Genomic DNA, 21267 nt, shown 5'->3' on the forward strand with positions numbered 1-21267 from the left:
ATAGTTTCATAATTTCAAACTTCAGTGTTTCTAATTTACACCTTTCTTTACTATATTTTACAAAAAAGGTAGAAACATTAATACATATATCTTTCTGTTTAATTGCTATTAAAATTTAAAAAAATTAATTTCCAGGGGGCGCTGAGTAATATTTTTTTCTGGAAAGGGAGCGGTAGGCCAAATAAGTTTGGGAACCACTGCAATAGACTATAAGCTTCAGTGTGAGAATTCACTGAATCTATCTGTCTTTAGAGTGCTGAATGTTTTAAAAAATATATATTTTATTAATTTTTTACAGAGAGGAAGGGAGAGGGATAGAGAGTTAGAAACATCAATGAAAGAGAAACATTGATCAGCTGCCTCCTGCACACCTCCTACTGGGGATGTGCCCGCAACCCAGGTACATGCCCTTGACCGGAATTGAACCTGGGACCCTTCAGCCCACAGGCTGACGCTCTATCCACTAAGGCAAACCGGTTACGGCAAGAGTGCTGAATGTTGACTGGACTTGGGTTGGTGAGAAGCCTTTTTCCTGATTAGCAGGGAATTAATGATAATACTTTTATAGTATTTTAGTATATCTTCACAACATCACTGAATGTCATTTTAAAAAATCCTTATTTTATGGATGAAATGGAGGCTTAAAGAGGGTAAGATATTCCACTTACCAAGTGGCTGAGCTGGATGGAATTAGAAACCAGATTTTACAAACCAAATGTATCTCTAGGGAAAGATGATTTTCCATTTTGGTGAAATCAGTGAGTACCTTCATGGAGAGGGCCACAACATCCTTTGATTTCACTTTCAGGCGGTCAGTTAAAGTAAAATCTGAAGAAATCAGGGCAATTCATGTTGCCAGATCATTCTAACTGTAGAATTTTGATCCACCAATACTGTGGCTAGTACTGTATCCTATATAATAAAAGGCTAATAAGCAAATCAACCGAATGGCAGAATGACCGGTCGCTATGACGCACACTGACCACCAGGGGGCAGACGTTTAAAGCAGGATCTGCCCCCTGGTGGTCAGTGTGCTCCCATAGGGAGCTGGGCTCAGTGCTGGCAGCTGGCAAGTGCAGCAGCATGGAGGAAGCCTCTCCTGCCTCCTGGGCAGCACTAAGGACCCCTCAGGGGATGTCCAACTGACGCTCCCCCACCCCCACCCCCGTGCACAAATATCGTGCAGTGAGCCTCTAGTATGTCTCATAAAGGACTATGATTCCCAGCATGCCACGAAGTACCGTCGGGAAGACTTCGTCTCCCAGCATGCTGTACTTTGGAACTCCGAGTCCCAGAATGCAACGCTCGTCCTTGCTTCCAGAGGCGGTGGAGCCTACAGTTCCCAGCATGCAGCAGCACCGCCCCCAATTTTTGGTGCCTCGCCGGACCCTGCTTCGGAGAGACCTTTTCGATTCCCGAGGGCGAGTTCTGGCGCCCCGGGCCCCTTTGGGACGCGTGTCTGCGGGGGAATCCTGGCCTGCTGGGCCTGTCCAGACTAAATCTCGGAGAGATGGGTTGGATCCTGGGCCGGGCTTCGCTCAGGCAGCGTTTCAGACAGCCCTAACGGGGTCCTCCTGGGGCCTTCCTCTCTTTGAACCACCGAGGCGGGCCGGCTCGCAGTCTCCGGCTCCCCTCAGAGCGGGGCCCGCCATCACCATGGCCACGGTTGGGAGTTGGCCCTGCGCGGGCGGGTCGCGGGACATCTTGTGGCGCGTGAGTGCTGCGTTCGCTGTGCTGTGCGCGGGACCGCAGTGGGGGCCGCGGGGGTTGCGGGGCCTGGGCGCTGACCGCGCGTGCGTGCTGGGCGGGGGAGGGACCGGCCGGGTGTAGCGTGGGGAGCGCGTGGGGCAGGGACCTCCTAAAGGGGAGCTTATGACAGGGCTGTCGTGGCGTCCTGAGTGGAAGCTCGTTACCGGGTGGGAGGAGTGTGCTCGGGAAAGCTGGGTGCAGGGTGTTTGGGTGCGGGGTGTCCCGAGTGCCAACTTGTTCGGAGGTGAGAGGGGAGTCCAGAGTGGAAACTGGTGGGAGTGGGAGGGCTGACGTGCGTGGGACTCGGGCTGGGAATGGGGAAGAGTGTGCCTAGTAGGAGGTGCAACATAAATGACTTGTCGGTCCGGGATTAGAATGCGATGAGTTGGAGAGAATGTGAATGGCGCACTCAGCAGAGGCTGGGGTGGGTTAGGTACACGGGACAGGTGCTCCTTGTTAACTGTTAGAGCAGCGGTTCTCAACCTGTGGGTCGCGACCCCTTCACAGGGGTCGCCTAAGACCATCGGAAAACACATGTATAGGGTGTCCCAAAATTCCACGCAAGATTTGAATTTTGTGTGAGCATTAACAACAACAACAACAACAAAAAATAAAAGCCTATTTTTTTTTACTTGGTTTATTGAATCAGATTCTGATATCTGTTGCCCTTTGATGTCAATCCCTTCAATTTGATAAGCATTACCAAGTACCACTTATGGCCCAGGAGCAGGGACAATGAAGACCATGGCTTTGCGTATGTGCCAGCAAAGCCGTGGAGGCCATTTACCTGATGTGCTATTCCATACACAACCCTATACTGTATACTTTATGAATCAATCAAAAATTTACAATTTTCAATTATAAACGTGTTTTCTATCAAAATTACTTCTTGCGTGAATTTTGGGACACCCTATATAATTACATTACAATTCATAGCAGTAGCAAAATTACAGTTATGAAGTAGCAACGAAAATAATTTTATGGTGGGGGTCACCACAACATGAAGAACTGTATTAAAGGGTCGCGGCATTAGGAAGGTTGAGAACCACTGTGTTAGAGGAATGTGTGCGCTGTGCGGCTGAGATGAGCAAGTACTTCCTAGCTGATACCTCCTGTCCTGCATCCGTTCTGTGCAGGACAAAGAGATAAGGAGTAATATCCCTTTTAGGCTGCCCCAGCGGTACCGCCAGCTACCCTGTATCCCAAGCTAAGAGCTTTTGAGTCTTGAAGTCTTACCTGTTCTTTACCGCCCCTGGGATCAATCACCGCTGTCCTGTATAACGTGTTTCACAGACGTGGATCCATTTCCCCCTTTAAGCCTCCTTTCCCCTTGCCGCTGCCTTCCTTCAGACACGGGCTGGAACCTTTGGCTTGGGCGGTTGCCCCGTCTGATCCATCTTCATCATAGCCAGGTTACAAACACAGGGTGTTTTACCGCCCAAAATGTAAATCCGATTGTCATGCTTAGAACCCTTCAGTATTCACTTTGCTTTTTTATTCACTTATTCAAAAGTAAATCTTGTTCCTCCTATGTGGTAGGCACTGATGATTCAGACTGAATACCATGTGTCAGTTGCCCAATAGGGAATACGTATCTAGTAATCGTAAACACCATTGCAGTAGACAGATGGTTCCCATAAAATATATAGCTTTTAGATGTTGATATATCTGTCAATTAAACTTAGACAAGTATTAATTGCTGTAAAATACAGTTGTAATTCTGCCCCCCTCATCCCCAGGATATTTAGTGTGGCACCTGACTTTGGACAAACATAACCACAAGTTCACTGATAATGCAAGATTCTACAGTGGTGTGTAAATTAACGTTATTAATAGTAATAACCATTGAGGTTTATGTATACCTGCACAGACTATGATCTGGGTATAAATATTAGTGATTAGCATCCTGTATGAAAAGATAGGATTTGCATAACTGAAATTAGTTTAACTGACTTCATGATTGAATGATTTTGTTGATTTTGTTTGTTACAGGTTTTGGGGTGGAGGATAGTTACAAGTATTGTGTGGTCAGTGCTGCTTCTACCCATCTGTACCACAGTATTTATAATCTTCAGCAGCATTGATTTATTGCATCCTATACAGTGGCTGTCTGGTAAGTGATACTCAATTTAGGGAAAACAAATGTACAGGACCTACTTTTCAACATAAAAATTGCATTATGTTCCAAATTTGTTTTTAATTACCGCTTATTTAGCAAAATAGTCACTGCGGTAATCTTAAGGCATTCCTTTCTAACTTACACCTTTTCGTTATCTATAATAATAAAAGCGTAGTATGCTAACTAGACCGTCGTCCTTCCAGACAACCTCCCAGACAAAGCAGGGGCTGCGAGGGAAGCCCAGGTCCCAGGTGCTGGAGGGAAGCCGGTGCCAGCAGCAGGGGGAAGGAAGGCCTACTCTTGCACGAATTTAGTGCATCGGGCCTCTAGTATAATAATAGGATTAGTAAAACTGTCAGAGACTTTATTATCACATGAAAAAAATCATTAGAAGACCATGTAAAGGAAAACTTAATTTTTGTTTATTTGTCTCTTCTTTTTGACAGCTTTATTGAGATTGTCTTAAGGAGAATTGTTCATTTTATCTATTTAAATATTGTGGATAGAAATATGAGATATCTCTTAAAAAACCTGTCTAAAATTAGGAATACTCTATTTCTATATTGTGGCTAATAAGGAAGAAAGATGAGAAGAGAGAAAAGGAGAAAAGAGTTAAAAACTAAAGAACATAGAGTAAAATGCGAGGATTGATGAGGGGCTATCAATTATCACTATCAACTGTGTGCCAGGCACTGTGCTAAGCACCTGAAGTAGATTGCCTCTTATTCTTCCTACAACCCTGTGTAGTAAAGAGGTATTAACCCTACTTTATAGATGAGGAAACTGAGACTCTGGCTAAAGCCTTCAGAGATACAGCTGGTGAGTAACTGAAGTAGGATTTGAACATTGGCCTCTGACTTCAGAACCAGTGTTTTTCTATGCACTAGGATTTATTTATTTTTAATTCTATACTAGAATTAAAAAATAAAATAAAAAGAGAGAAATGTTGCCAGCCTAGGTTTTGAAGTCTTTAAAGCCTTGCTTAAAGCTAAGAAGCACAAATACTCTTGAAATAATTTTTATATCCTCTTCAACAACAATAACAATAAATTTCTTTTGCTTTAGAAAGTGAGAAGTGTGTTGTTAAATTAATTTTTCAGAAGAAAATGTCAATTTTCAAGGAGTTCAAAGCTTTACTTAGTGGCCTTTGGAGATGTTGCTGCTAAAGAATTAAAGTCATGTTAATTTTTTTGTTGAGATATATCAATCACTTCTTGTATGGATCCCATAGGTCAGATGAAATTAAGCCATAAACCATTGCAGGGATGGCAAGTACTTCTCTCTCCACTTTGCCAGAATCTGTATTACTCATTAATCTTTTGATCTTAGCTGTGTAGTCACAATCTCAGAATATTCAATATTGTAATCCAGAGCCATTATCAGTTGTTCAGAATTGGAATTTAGGGTAAAAACGTTTTGCCATTTCATGGCCAGGTATTCTTTAATCCTAATAGCACTTTCTCACCAGTCTCATAAATTGGATTTGATTTATGCCATTTTTTTCCATCAAATGTTACTTGTCTTCTTTAACTTTTGCTTCACAAAGTCTTTCCAGAAAAGTTGTACTCGTAGCAACTTGGAATAGAATCTGGCATGCCTCAGGTTTTCAGGGGAGGTGATACATCATTTCCTTGGCCTTTCTTTGGCTGCCTACATGTAAAAAAAAAAAAAAGTTGTACTCTTTCCTTACTTATTTCCAATAACATGGATCAATTCTTTCTTTTAGTAGTACAATGTTTGTGTTTAATTGTGGATGCTTAATAAATATTATTTATTTTAGTCAATGAATTATACTTTTAAAAATAATTGGTTTTATAATTGTGTTAATCTATTCAGCAAGCATATGTCCTTGCTGTTTTTATTTCTTTTATTCATGTTTTTAGGCATAATACATACATATTTTAAAGTTTCCCATATTTTTTATATGGATTATTGATGAACTACTCTAAAATGTAAATGTATTAGTATTTCACAGGGATATCCTCATTGTTTTTGTTTTCAGCTAATTTAGATGATTTATGGATTATACTATTTCCAGAAGTGTTACTCTTTTAGCTATAGGGCTAATTGCATCTTGTAGGAAGAAATCTGAAAAATATTTACATTAAAAAAAAAACTTGTTGGTATATTACTAAATGTGGTATTTCAGTTTCACATGATGAAATATATTTGCATATGGTAGTATGTTGTTTGATGTTAACATCTGGGTTATCTAAAAGAAATTACAATATAGCTAGTAGCCCTGCGCAGGAATCTGTGCGCCAGTAGCTTGCTGCCGCCCTCCAGTAGCTACCCCCACGCCCCCCGCCTCCCCAGTAGCTTGCTGCCCTGCCCTCTCCTGTAGCTCTCTGCCACCGGTTTGTGGCTCACTGCCCCACCCTCCTGCTGATCCAGTCGTTACGTGGTCGGTCATTACGCTTCACAGTGTAACAACCATTTGCATATTACATTTTTATTATATAAGATTTTAAAGGACCCAGAGCTTGGTCCAAATAACTCACATTGTAGTTCTTGAGTGGATATCCTATAGGTCTTGTCAGCAGTGTATGAGGACATTCTTAAAGAAAGGATAACTTTTTTTTTTTTAAATATATTTTATTGATTTTTTACAGAGAGGAAGGGAGAGAGATAGAGAGTTAGAAACATCGATGAGAGAGAAACATCGATCAGCTGCCTCCTGCACATCTCCCACTGGGGATGTGCCCACAACCCAGGTACATGCCCTTGACCGGAATCGAACCTGGGACCTTTCAGTCCGCAGGCCGACGCTCTATCCACTGAGCCAAACCGGTTTCGGCGAAAGGATAACTTTAAAATTAAAATTAAAGTTGTGATTCAAGCCCCTTTTCTGTTGCAGTATACTGAATACAACTACACGACTGAATAATCTTTAGTAATTTCTCTTTCTTCTGTTTTAGATTCTTTCAATGATCTATATAGTTCCTATGTAATTTTTTACTTCCTGCTGCTGTCGGTGGTAATAATAATAATAAGTATTTTCAATGTGGAGTTCTATTCAGGTGAGTTTTCAAAAGTTAATTATCTTAAAAATGTCTGAATTTATTTTATTAAGGGCATACTCAATGCATTTTGTATATGAGTGTATAATAGGGGCTGTGTTTTATGTTAAAGTTTTACAAATGGTATGCAGAATCATATACTTTGAACGCTTTATCTTAAAATTTGAGTGCTGATTTCTCTTCTAAAAAAAGTATTTTGACCTCTGCAGACAAATATTATATGATTCCACATAGGAGCTACCTGAAGTAGTCTAATTCATAGAGACAGAAAGTAGAATGGTGGTTGCCCAGGGCTTCGAGGACGAGGGTTTGGGAATTGTTTAATGGGGACAGAGGTTCAGCTGGGGAAAATGGGAAAGTCTGGAGATGGATGATGGTGATATTTGCACAACAATGTGAATGTACTTATGCCACAGAACTGTACACTTAAAAATGGTCAAAACGATAAACTTTAAGTGTATTTTACCACAATAAAACAATTTAGATCTTTTAATGGTTCATAGCTGATGTTCAAGTTGTGATTCACCGTATCTATATTAATAAAAGTGTAATATGCTAATTAGACCAGACCTCCTTCTGGGGAAGCTGGGGCTGCAAGGGAAGCCTGGGTTCCAGGTGCCTGCTGGCAGTCGGAGGGAAGCCCAGGTCCTGGGTGCCTGCCGGCGGCTGGAGGGAAGCCTGGGTCCTGGGTGCTGGAGGGAAGCCAGTGCCAGCAACCAGGGGAAGGATGGCCTACTCTTGCATGAATTTCGTGCATCTGGCTCTAGTGTATTATAAAAGTAACTAGTGGCCTGGTGCACGAAATTCATGCACTCAAGGCAGGGCATCCCTCAGCCAGGCCTGCGCCCTCTCACAGTCCAGGAGCCCTTGGGGGATGTCCAACTGACGGCTTAGGCCCGCTCCCCTCATGGACAGGGAGCAGGCCTAAGCTGTCAGTTGGACATCCTTAGCGCTGCCATGGAGGTGGGAGAGGCTCCTGCCACTGCCACTGCGCTTGCCAGCTGTGAGCCCGGCTTCTGGCTGAGTGGCACTCCCCCTGTGGGAGCGCACGATCACCAGGGTGCAGCTTCTGCGTTGAGCGTCTTCCCCCTGGTGGTCAGTGTGTGTTATAGCAACCAGTCATTCCGCTGTTCAGTCGATTTGCATATTAGCCTTTTCTTATATAGGATGTCTTTGTAGGGTAGGAGATTAGGACAGGTGATTTCTTAGATATTTCTCAAATATAAAAGTCTATAATTCTAAGAGTTTCTCAAAAACTTAAAAATATTATGTTTTACATCGGGATAATCACCTGCTACATTCCAGAGCATTTTTTCCCCCTCAGTTTCTCATCTCTCTCTTGCCTTTTAGATTCCTTGAGTCTCTCGTTAAGATACAATAAGAAGCTTTTTCTCACACTACTTGTTTTAACTAGAATGTCATCCTCTTTTTAGCTCTTCGTAGTTTCTTGTTAGATATGGTATAAAATTTCAAATCCTACTTTGAATGTTACAATACATACCCTTTTCCTTTGCTTTCCTAATCCCTCACTAGCTGACGGATCTTTTTTCTGTTCAAACCATGTACAGGACTCCTTGGCTTATAGCATGTGTTCTTTCACACTGCCCTTTGTAGGCACGTCTTGTGGAGAGGGAGAGGTGATAGCAACCTCTTCCCCAAGGGTCAAGCACCTAAGCCCTTTCCCTTCACACTTTTCCATCTCTGCAGCCTCTTCACTTGGAATATATTGAAAGAAGAATGCCTACATAGATAGGTTAGGGAACCCTGTAATCGTTGTTTCAGTGGTCAACATCCCTCACCTCATACCCACACTCACCTCCCCCAGCTCACTTCTAGAAAACTTTGGATTATCAAAAAGGTATTAGAGCCTGGCCCGTGTGGTTCAGTGTTTGAGTGTGGACCTATGAACCCGGAGGTTGCGGTTCAATTCCCGTCAGAGTACATCACTGTGTTGCGGGCTCAATCTCCAGTCGGGAGTGGTGAGGGTGGTGAAGGGGGCAGCTGATCGATGATTCTGTCTTATTATTGCTGTTTCTGTCTCTTCCTCTCCCTCTCTCTAAACTCAATTAAAAAAATATTTTTAAAAAGGGTATTAGAAATTCCCATATAAATATTTACTTTTGTATTCAGTGTTGTCAGTATTTACCTACTTTGTGATTTATTTTTTACAGATGGACTGTATATTGCTAATCTTCAAAATGCAAATATAACTTGCTAGAAGGCAAGCACTATTTTTTAAAAAAAATTTTTTTTATGACATGAGAGTTCCACTGTAGGTACTATTTGAGCTATTAGGAAATTTTAAAAAGAAAGGAAGTTACTTATACTACCCTTATATTTCATCTTTCTAGGTCCTTTGGTTTTTCTTTCTTTGTGTGCATCCCATTGTATTTAATATTTTCTCAAATTATTTTAACTTACAGATTTTTTAACTAGGACTTTTTCTGTACTCATATACTGCAGATTATAAAGCCACATTAATATGTTCTGTTTGCAGTTGTGCCTTCCATTCCGTGCTCCAGACTGGAACTGATAGGGAAAATCATTCATCCTCAGCAGCTCATGCACTCATTTATTCATGCCGCAATGGGAATGATGGTGGCTTGGTGTGCTGCAGTGATAACCAAGGGCCGATACAGTTTTCTTGTGGTGCCCTGCACTGGTACTGAGAGGTAATATTAGATATTTTTTTTCTAAGGAATCTCATTTAGTTACTAAGCCAGAGATGACTTGTATATTTTAATAGTTTATGGGTATTGTTTGCTTTCTAGACTTATATAAAAGGTGCTTTTTTACATACATCAAATGTTTTTAATGTTTTATGTTTTGAATTCAACAGTTTTTTAGAAAGATTTATTCTCTGCATGGTGCTATATTAGATGCTGTTGGATTTATAAGAGTGATTTACACATAGACTATAGACTCCTTGAGAGTTGAGGACAATAGGGGATTTAACCCATGGACCCCAATGGATGTAATAGAGAAATGGGAATGTGTGAGAAATAGGTTGTACTAGGAAGAAAGTGAGATGTGCAGATAAAACCTGAGGGGAAGCCCTGACCAGTTTGGCTCAGTGGCTAGAGCGTCGGTCTGTGGCCTGAAGAGTCCCAGGTTCGATTTGGGTCAAGGGCATGTACCTTTGTTGCGGGCACATCCCCAGTAGGAGGTGTGCAGGAGGCAGCTGACCCATGTTTCTCTCTCATGGATGTTTCTAACTCTCTATCCCTCTCCCTTCCTCTCTGTAAAAAATCAATAAAATGTATTTTAAAAAAAACACAAAAAACCTGAGGGGAATTCAGGAAGCAGGGAGATGGCATAGCTTCTTAGAGGAAGTGGCAGTTTTTTTTCTTTTGAATTTGTTTTTATTGAAGTATTGGAGATGGGTTGGGATGGGAAATACTCCACTAGGAAAATGTCCATTCTAATCTTCCTGGTATAGTGTTTAGAATTTTTTCTTGGAACTGCTGCTCTTCTGCCAGCAGCTTCTTCAGCTCCACTGCTGACTGGCTGGTCCTTGGATAGAAAGTCCTCTTTTTCTTGGACACCCTCCTGTTACCTGCCTCTTTAGGGTCACTAGCTGGTTCCTCTTCGGGGAAAGATTGCTTCCTTTTGGGAAGACTTCCACTGCCGCTGTTTCTTCAGGATCACTGCTCACCGGCTCCTCCTTGGAGAAAGATTTCTTTTTCTTGGGTTTGGAGAAAGCAGAGACTGACGGGTCCTCCATTTCATTCTCCTGAGGAGCCAAGGAGGTGGCATTGACATGGGAGTTGGAAGAAGGATAGTATGGCAAAAATGAAGAAAAAATCCTAAAATAATTTTAACTAAGCCCTCTAGTAAAATGCTTTCACTGTAATTTATACAGTTCTTGAACACATAACATTGATAAGAATTGCAAGTTGATATCGTGACTTTAAAAATCAGAAAAGTGAAGTGTTCTTAAATTCCCTATTTTCCACCGACTTTAAAACAATGTTCATGAGTACTACAGAATACTTGATTTCCTTTTGTGCCCCAGCTACCCTCATATAAGGCAGTTTTTTCCTAATGGTGATGCATTTTCTTCAGTGAAAAGGATCCCTATGAGGGTTTGCCCAGTTTATGAGACAACACAGAGAGAAGCCAGAGTTGTGGCATCTGGGTGTATATAGTTTATTTATAGTTCCTCTTAGTCCAGGTGCAGTTTTCCAGTTTGTCAGTAGCATTGCTTATATCTCAGGACACATTCTTACCCTTATCAGATTTCTAGGGGATAGATCTAGACAGTTAAGTAAAGGGGTTTTGTTAATCTTTTGCCCACACTTACCTAAACCAAACCATCTTTTTAGAATTTGGGGCATTTCTTAAGTGATTGAGTCAGAACGTTGCTTTCAATAAATACTGAGCCTAAAACAGTGATATGTGTCCCTGACTGTTGAATTAATAACCCACCTTTTTCCCTTCAGCTTAGATGGCCCTGCTGCACAAGCCTGCTTAAATGAATATCACCTTTTTTCCCTACTGGCCGGAGCATTTATGGGCTATTGCTATAGCCTCCTGTATTTTATTAACAACATGAACTATCTTCCATTTCCCATCATACAGGTAAACTATCATTTGAGCATTACCTTATGTCAGAATTTGGCAGAGTTAAAATTGCATTGGTGTATGTGTATATAATTGGCCTCACCTGATTAATTCAAGATTTGATCAGCAAAACTTAGGACTTAAAACTTAGATCTTCACAATGCCATTTGGAGAGGAGATTTGTTCTCATGAGACTTTAGCATGTGTTTGAGAGCTGTAGCCACCTTTCCTGCTGCCACTCTCAAAATTCCGCTTTGCTCCACTCTTTCCCTCCCTGCTAGGTAGTGGCAGTTGCTGTGACCTAGTAGGGTTGGGGGAGGATGAGGATGACATTCATGCAAAGTTCCTCTGTGCAACTGCCAGCTTCTTTTTGAACCTAAGAACTTCATGAGCTTGAGGATGTGCAAGTAAGTATAGAATATGTCAGTTACTGTCTCAAATTCTTTTCACAATAAGGCATGGTGTGTATAACTAAAGCAGTTTTGATTGGTTGGAGTGGGACAGTTTAAACTATCTTTCAGCTAGGTTTTAAAAAGTTTACTAATTGGGGAGGAGCTGTCTCTGGAACTCGGAACCACCTCCTCTGGCAGGTGAGAGAGCGATCTCTTGCAATTTCTCACTGTGGTATCAAGGCTCTTCCCAGCCTGTTCCTACGATTTCCTGACTGTGCTGTTATTTGATTCATTCCCACTCTGGCAGGCTGAGGACTGGGCTTTGGAGCAAACATATTAGAACCAGCCTCTTCCTACTAGAACCCAGTCAGTTGAGAGAGGGATATGTAAACAAATAATGTGTCTTCAGAGTATGAAGTAGGAGAGTGTGGTGGATTATGGTACTCTTGGTTTAACTAAACTTTTTATTTTATTTTTATTGATTTCAGAGCGAAAGGGAGAGGGAAAGATAGAAACATCAGTGATGAGAGGGAATCATTGATTGGCTGCCTCCTGCATGCCCCCTACTGGGGATCAAGCCCACAATCTGAACATATGCCCTGACCAGGAATCAAACCAGTGACCTCTTGGTTCCTGAGTCAACATTCAACCGCTGAGCCACACCCTGCTGGGCGGGCAACATTTTTTTTTTTTTTTATATAAGCAATAACAAGCAAAATTATTGTTGTTATTATTAACATCGTCATCCTTATTTTGGGTGTTGCCTGTCAGCCAACTTCGCAAGAGTATTGTGGTATCATTTTTTATTATAAACTAAGTCCTATAGATAAAGTGAAAGTTTCCTTTGACCTCTGTGACCAGTTTCCATCTTTGCCTTAGAGGTAGAGACTGGTTTAGGATTTATATTCTTCCAGACCCTATACTGTATATTTGTACATATATTTACCTACTAGAGGCCTGGTGCAAAAAAATTTGTGCACTGGCCAGGGGGGTTCCTCAGCCCGGCCTATGCCCTCTTGCAGTCTGGGACCCCTCAGAGGATGTCCACCTGCTGGCGTAGGCCCGCTCCCTGGCCCAAGCTGGCAGTCAGACATCCCTCTGGCAGCCCGGCAGCCTTTGGTGGATGTCCGCTTGCCAGCAGGGAGCAGACCTAAGCTGCAGTCGGACATACTTAGTGCTGCTGAGGAGGCAGGAGAGGCTCCCGCCACCACCACTGTGCTGGCAGCCATCAGCCTGGCTTGTGGCTGAGGAGAGCTCCCCCTGTGGGAGCGCACTGACCACCAGGGGGCAGCTCCTGCATTGAGCATCTGCCCGCTGGGGGTCAGTGTGTGTCATAGTGACCAGTCATTCCCAGTCTTTCTGCTGTTAGGGTCAATTTGCATATTACCCTTTTAGTATATAGACTAGAGGCTTGGTGCACAAAAATTTGTGCACTCAGGGGTGGGAGGGGGGTCCCTCAGCCCGGCCTGTGCCCTCTCGCAGTCTGGGACCCCTTGGGAGATAACGACCTGCTGGCTTAGGCCTGCTCCCGGGTGGCAGAGGGCAGGCCCAATCCCTAGGTGCAGCCCCTGGTCGGGATCAGAGCAGGGCTGATTGGGGAGTTGGGGCGCCGCCCCCTGTCATGCACAGAGCAGGGCAGATTGGGAGGTTGCGATGCCACCCTCAGTCACGCTCAGGGTAGGGCCGATTGGGGGGTTGGGGCACCGCCCCCTGTCACACTCAAGGCAGGGTCGATGGGGAGGTTGTGGCGCCACCCCCTGTCACGCACAGAGCAGGGCAAATCAGGAGGTTGGGGCGCTGCCCCCTGTCACTCACAGAGCATGGCCCATCAGGGGGTTGGGGCTCCATACCCTGTCACGCACAGAGCAGGGCTCATCAGGGGTTTGGGGAGCTCCCCCCTGTCACGCACAGAGCAGGGCCGATCAGGGGGTTGAGGAGCTCCCCCCTGTCACTCACAGAGTAGGGCTGATAGGGGAGTTGGGGCACCGCCCCCTGTCACACACAGAGCAGGGCGGATCAGGGGGTTGGGGTGCCACATCCTGTCACACTCAGGGCAGGGCTGATGGGGAGGATATGGCTCTACCCCGTCACACACAGAGCAGGGCCTGTGGGGGGCGGTTGGGGTGCCGCCCTCTATCACCCACAGAGCAGGGCCGATCAGGGGGTTGGGGCCCTGCACCCTGTCACACACAGAGCCGCAGGGCGATCAAGGGGTTGGGGAGCTCCCCCCTATCAGGCACAGAGCAGGGCGATCAGGGGGTTGGGGCGCCTTCCCCTGTCACGAACAGAGCAGAGTGGATAGGGAAGTTGTGGCCCCGCCCCCTGTCACACACAGAGCCGCAGGGCGATCAGGGGGTTTGGGCGCTGCCCCCTGTCACGCTGATCCCGGTGCCAGGAGGCCTCGCGGCTCTGCTGATCCCGGTGCTGGGAGGCATATTACCCTTTTACTATATAGGATAGAGGCTGGTGCACGGGTGGGGGCTGGCTGGTTTGCCCTGAAGGGTGTCCTGGATCAGGGTGGGGGTCCCCCCTGGGGTGCCTGGCCAGCCTGGGAGAGGGGCTTATGGCTGTTTGCGCTGGTCACCCCCCCTTCAGGGTGGAGGCCCCCACTGGGGTGCCTGGCCAGTCTGGGTGAGGGGCTGAGGGCTGTTTTCAGGCTGGTGGGTGACTGAAGCTCCCAACTGCTCCTTTTTTTCTTTTTTTATTAATTCGGGGCCAGCTTTAGCTCTGAAGCTTGGCTCCAGCTCTGAGGCCTCGGCTGCTGAAAGCAGGTATCTGGTTTGTTTGGGTTCTATAATCAAAACACTGTTTCAACTCCAGCTCTGAGCTCTGATATCCCGGCTGGCTGAAAGCAGGTTTCTGGGGTTTTGTTTAGCTTCTATATTTGTAACAATGTTTCAAACTGCAAGCCCAGAGGTCGGCAGCGGCAGGCGGGGAACATTGGCTTTCTCCATCACTGAAGCAAGCAAGCCTCATGTTCGCTTCAAGCTGCCTGGCTACTGGCCCTCATCTTGGCTGGCAGTTAATTTGCATATCGCCCTGATTAGCCAATGGGAAGGGTAGCGGAGGTACGACTAATTACCATGTTTCTCTTTTATTAGATAGGATTACATATTTTGTGGGGTGGAGTTTTCACAAATAGTTTATATTGTACATATTATTCAGTAAGTTCTTTTATATCATGTATAATAGAAAAAATTAGATCTTTTTAAAAAAAAATTAATTTTAGCCAATTTGCATTAGCTCATTAGATTTTTTTTTCTTTAAATTTGCCTACACTATTTAAAACAGTGCATTAATGATAGATAAGGAAAAGTTGAACATTAGCATGGAATAGAGGACAAAGAAATGGATGCACATTGAGACCAGGCTTGGAAATTTTAGGCCAACAAGACTGAAAGTATTAAATAAGATTGATAGAGCCTGGCACATAGTAAATATTCAGTAAAGGGTAGCTGATAACCAAACCACAGAAGAAACCCAATAGGGAATTGAAAAACACTTGAATTTGGGAGGAAGAAGAGTGTATAATAGCTCTTCTCAGCGTATCTACTGAAATGTCGATCTGCTTCCCTGGCTTCTCAGTACCCGGTGAATAATGGTTAAAGTGAGAGCTACAGTAGGGATAGTCCAAAAACTATGCCAATTTTATTGGTTGGGAGGGCTTGGGGGGAAGGGGGAAAAAAGCACCAACACAGAATAGTGCAATTACATATCTTGCACTTGGAAAATGTTTGAATAAGCCTATGTAACTTGAAGTTGTACAGTTAGTGGCTAAGTATTCACATGGGCTGCTTTTTGTAAGATACTATAGGAATTGGCAGACATGGTAGGAAGATATAACTTCTACCTAAGTTCTATAAATTTTATTGTATTTTAGCTTCTGAAATTCCTTAAAAAAGGATTGGCCCCAATATTATAATAAGCACAAAAGAATTTACATATTCCTTTACATGTATAAGATTATAGTAAGCACAAAAGAAGACCAGAATTTGGAAAGATCATCTTTTGCTCATTAGATTTCCTTAGATTCTTTCTAATAATTTTAAAATATTTTTTTCATTGGCATTTGAGGGCCAAGAACAGGAGAGGGTGTTGCTTGTCAGCCAACTCTTGTTTCATAAGAAATATGTGTTTTGTTTTGTTTTTTCAGGAAAAGTTCGTATTTTTTCTTACTTGATTACTTTCTCTTCGATTGATAGAATTGGAAGGTACCCACTAAGGAACTATTGAGCTGGTTCAGCCTTCTTGCTCAGTGTTGTACGAAAGGGGAGAGCACTATAACTCAGGTCTCCTGTTTCTTAGGCTAGTATCGTCTTCACTGTCTCCTATTTTTCTGAAAATAACATTTAAAAAAATTAGTGTAGAGGCATTATGCATCATCTTTAAGATTACAGGCTCTGAAGCTAGCCTACCTGGATTAAAAATCTCCGATTTTCCTTTTGCTAGTTGGTAATATTGGGTAAGTTACTTAACCTTTCTGTGCCTCCTGGTTTTCTCATCTGCAAATTTGAGGATAATAGTAGAACCTCCTTCATAGGGTTCTTGTGAAGTTTAAATGGATTAATACATGCAAAATGCTTACAGTAGTACCTGATTCATGGTAAGTGCCCAAAGAATGTTAGCTGCTATTATGATGATGATGATGATTTTTTACTTTCTTTGTTTCCATACTCCTTAGTATAATCATAGTTTGATATTGTTAATTTTCTCAATTCTGGTCTTTTATATCAATGATAAACTTGATATAACATCAGAAATAGTTGATACTTGCTTCTAGAATGAACTTTATCTTTTATGCAATGATTGTAGTTTATGTGTGGACTATTATAGTTATGTGCTTGCTTTAGAATGAACCACATCTCTGTTTGGGTGTATTATTTGATTCTGTTTTTCTTTTTCCACAGCAATACAAGTTCTTGCGCTTTAGGAGATCTTTGCTCTTACTAGTTAAACACAGTTGTATGGAATCACTGTTCTTGATTAGAAATTTCTGCATTGTGTATTATTTTCTTGGTAAGAATTTATGCTTTTTGATAGTGTGTTAGCTCATAGCTCAGAAAATGTCAGTGACATTCTTGATTGTTTTTATATGTTTCCTACATTTGTATGTGTGTGATTAGCCTAGCCCAACTGAATCGTTGTTTAGATGGTCAAAAAGTATTTACTTAAGGGAAAATATTGTTAAAGAAAATGTGGAATATACATACAATGGAATATTATTCAACCTTAAAAAAGAAGGAAATCCTGTCACATGCTACAATATGGATGAATCTTGAGGACATTATACTGTGTGAAGTAAGCCAGTCACAAAAAGACAAATTCTGTATGATTCCATTTATATGAGATATGTAGAGTAGCCAGACTCTTAGAAACTAAAAGTAGGATATATTGGTTGCCATAGACTGAAGAGAGGGAGAAAAGGGAGAGAAGTTGGTATGTTCAGTGGGTATAGATACTGTAGAAATATGAAAAAACTCTAATGATCTGTTGCACAAGGCACTTATATCCACATTGCCCACTTAAAAATGTTTAAGATGGTAAATTTTTTATGATGTGTGTTTTTTAGCACAATAAAAAAAAGGTATTTTTTTTTTAAAAAAGGAAAATATATGTGATTTGGTCATTACTTTATATAGAACATATTGCTTTTTATAAATTTATAACGGTACTAATACAATAAAAATATTCTCTTGCTAAGGGAACCTTGTAGAATTTATTAAAGTGAATTTTCGTATAAAAATGCAGCAGCTTCAATATAATGAACAGTACAAGTTAGATGGAAAATATTAATCTCAGTAGCAGCACATAATAGAAACAAAATCCAACGTTCTAAAATACTATTTTCAGACTAATTTTTTCTGTGCTATGGATATAATATATCCATAGAAAAAAGTAGGATCAGAAAAAGGCCATTTTGTTGTCTACCTTTTTCAGTTGTAGTTTATGTAATCCATTTTTCTACATAGCTTTGAAAATTATCATTCTAATGTTAATACTTAATTGTATTAACCTACTACAGTCAGCCTAGCTGTTTGCCCATACAGGCATACTTTGCTTTACTGTGCTTCACATTATTGCACTTCACAGATGTTGCATTTTTTTACGAATTAAAGGCAAGAACCCTTCACTAGCTACAAGATTATGACTTGCTTTATTGAAATACAATACTCTGGAATACCACAATATCTCAGAGGTATGCCTGTAGTTGTATGTTAGTCTGACAAAGCCATGTCAGCGTTCCCATGGTCAGCTATTTCTTTCAAACTTCATTTCTAGTGCTACCACTTTCCATTTTTTTGTTGTACTTTGGTCTTTTTTGGCCAGTTTCCTCTCTTCAGTTATTCATTTTTGTAAAAAGTTATGTGGGTTTACCGTGGAAGACAAGGAGGCAACACAACTACATGCTTCATTGTCTGTGCCTGAACTGCATAACTGATGTGAGCGACCAATCACCAATAGACTTTGAAGGAAGAGATGTGATTGGTCATGGATCTTGCTATCCATCTGTTATCTACATACTTATTTGGTTACTGAAAAGCTAGAAATACTATATTGAGTTGCTCGCAGTTAATATACTATGGTAACTGAAATTTAAATTCAGTTGGAGGACTGGTGTTAGTAACTAAACCCTGGTAATTGAAATATGTACATATCAGAATTGAAAAGCAAAAACTGCCTATATTTAGAAATCATTCTTTTGTCTTGCCCATTCTTAAACAAACTAGACTTTAGACTGAGGTCTTGGTGTCTGTTTGACTATCTCATCAACCTCATATTTCAAAACATGATTAAGGTTTGCTTTTATAACTTTTTATGTTCATAACTTCATATTTCCCCCCCCAGGCCATATTCCCAAAGCTTGGATTAGCACTGCTATGAACCTTCAGATAGATGAGTAAGTGCTCTATGAAAAGTCTGATTTTAACTTTTTTAGATGTTTTCATCCTTTTAGATGTTTACTTCTTTCCACATGCTTTGATTGGTTGAGCCTTTAAGATTTTTAAGAATTGTGTTCATTTTTTAAAAAATTTTTATTGATTTCGGAGAGGAAGGGAAAGAGAGAGAGAGATAGAAACATCAGTGATGAGAGAGAATCATTGATTGGCTGCCTTCTGCATGCCCCCTACTGCATGTGCCCTTTACTGGAATCGAACGTGGGACCCTTCAGTCCACAGGCCGATGCTCTATCCACTGAGCCAAATCAGGTAGGGCAAGAATTGTGTTCATTTTTGAATGCACATAGTTCACATAGTCTAAAATTTCAATGATATATAAAAAGGGCAATGAAGATGATTTATTTTGCTCCTTTCTCCAGTCACCTAGTTACTGTCCCCAGAAGTAATCAATAATTCGTTTATTGTTAGAAACAGCTTTTATATTGTAAAAAAGTAGACTTCTTGAGTTGCGTGGTATGCCTCCTTTTTTCTTTTTTGTCCTCAATAATCATTCTATGCTATGTTGAGCTAGACAGTCATAATGCTGTGACATTATTCTAATTTTGCCTATGAGGAACCAAAATTGAGGAGGGTCATGTGACCAGTTGAAGATCTTAAGTGGCAATCAGGTATATTGTTCTAGTTATTCCCCATGCACTTGGCAAATAAAGCTTTCATCTTGATTTTTGTTTACTTTTTATAAATCTCACCCACAGGATATTTTTTCCATTGATGTTTAGAGAGAGTGCAAAGGAATGGGAGAGGAGAGAGATGCAGAGAGAAACATTGATGTGAGAAACATCAATCGGTTGCCTCCTGCATACACTCAAACTGGGGCCCTGGATTAAACTTGCAACCCAGGTACCTTTGACTGGGAATTCAACCTGAGACCCTTTGGTGCTCGGGCTGATGCTCTGACCATTTTACAACACTGGCCAGGGCAAATCTTATTTTGCAGATAAATGTAAATTTCTCCATTAATGTTCTTTTAATTATTATTCTACTGTGAGACTTTGTGTCATGTATAGTCTTCACTAGTATCAGTTCTTGGGAGTGGGAATATTGGCATATATGGGTGTTTATGAGATATTATGGTTTCTACCGTGTAGATTTCAAAAAGTTCCTAGGTAGTGCCCTGCCTGAGTGACTCAGTGGTTGAGTGTTGACTTCCGAACCAGGAGGTTACGGTTCAATTCCTGGTCAGAGCACATGCCTGGGTTGTGGGCTTGATCCCCAGTAGGAGGTGTACAGGAGGCAGCTGATCAATGATTCTGTCTCATTGATGTTTCTCTACCTCTCCCATCCTCTCTGAAATCAATAAAAATATATTTTAAAAAGTAAAGATAGTTATTTTTAATAGTGCTATGTGCTTTTAACTACGATGGAACTGTTTGTAGGGTATACAGGAGAGGTGCTAGTTATGTTGAATGTTTTTTAAGTATCAAACTAGAAAGCAACCGTAATATAATTTTACTCAACCTCTAGGGGTTGGTTTATGGGTTTGGCTTTTTCTTTTTCCATAGTAAGTGGCAGTGAAGATTTTGAATACAAGAAACTGAGTGCCAGTTTAGGTTTACTCTTCCTTTTAGGCTTCCTTTATGTTCTTTGTTAGAAGGTATTAGGGAAAAAATTCTATAGGGCACAAAATGAGAGGAGTTTATTACCATTACTATTTGCAAATAGGATTTATTTGTTTCTCAGTGTTGAGCCCAAGTCTGTTAAATGCTTAGACTGTATTTTTCCCCATAGGATTAAATAGTAATTTTTGTTTTCATAGGCAATTTCATAGGCCTCTTGATACTGTGAGTGGCCTCTTGAATCTCTCATTGCTCTACCATGTCTGGCTATGTGGAGTCTTTCTTCTGATGACTTGGTATATCTCATGGATACTCTTCAAAATCTATGCCACAGAGGTTAGTACTGATTTTTTTGTTGGTACATTTGTATTTTGGAGTCCTACAGATTTTTTTTAGTAGAGCACTGATCAGCATGCTGTTATGCCCAAAGCCATTTTGGTAAATGGGGTTTTGGTCTCTTTTCTGAGACTTCACTAGGGATGCATCATTTATTAACCATTATTTACTTTGTTGTTTTTTGTTAATTCTCATCCGAGGATATTTTTTCCATTGATTTTTAAGAGTAGAAGGGAGGGAGAGAGAGAGAGGGGAACACATTGATTGGTTGCCTCCCACATGGGGATCGAGCCTGCAACTGAAGTATGTGCCTTTAACTGGAATCAAACCTGGAACCCTTCAGTCCTTGGGCCGATGCTCTATCCACTGAGCCAAGCCAGTTAGGGCTGTTGTTATCCTATATAATAATAGCCAAACATGCAAATTAGCCATCCCTCCGATATGCTGAGCCACGCCCACCAGCCACACCCACCAACCAATCCAAGTGACTATGCAAATTACCCGACAAAGATGGCGGTTAATTTGGATACACAGGTGTCAAGTGCCCCAGATGACGGTGGCTGTGGCCACGGG

General features: G+C 41.7%; 1 protein-coding gene across 1 annotated transcript in view; it reads left to right on the top strand.

Annotated features, from left to right (window-relative positions):
• The first annotated feature begins 1641 nt into the window (after window positions 1-1641).
• Window positions 1642-21267, top strand: part of NDC1 (NDC1 transmembrane nucleoporin) — a 51533-nt gene continuing 31907 nt past the window's right edge. The window contains exons 1-8 of the mRNA XM_081085540.1: window positions 1642-1713; window positions 3742-3862; window positions 6787-6888; window positions 9386-9560; window positions 11331-11469; window positions 16751-16859; window positions 18690-18741; window positions 20559-20694. Coding sequence (XP_080941666.1) covers window positions 1657-1713; window positions 3742-3862; window positions 6787-6888; window positions 9386-9560; window positions 11331-11469; window positions 16751-16859; window positions 18690-18741; window positions 20559-20694 — 891 coding nt within the window. The 5' untranslated portion in view covers window positions 1642-1656. The remainder of the gene's footprint in view (window positions 1714-3741; window positions 3863-6786; window positions 6889-9385; window positions 9561-11330; window positions 11470-16750; window positions 16860-18689; window positions 18742-20558; window positions 20695-21267) is intronic.

The sequence above is a fragment of the Myotis nattereri genome, assembly GCF_964212035.1.
Source record: "Myotis nattereri genome assembly, chromosome: 3".
NCBI lineage: Eukaryota > Metazoa > Chordata > Mammalia > Chiroptera > Vespertilionidae > Myotis > Myotis nattereri.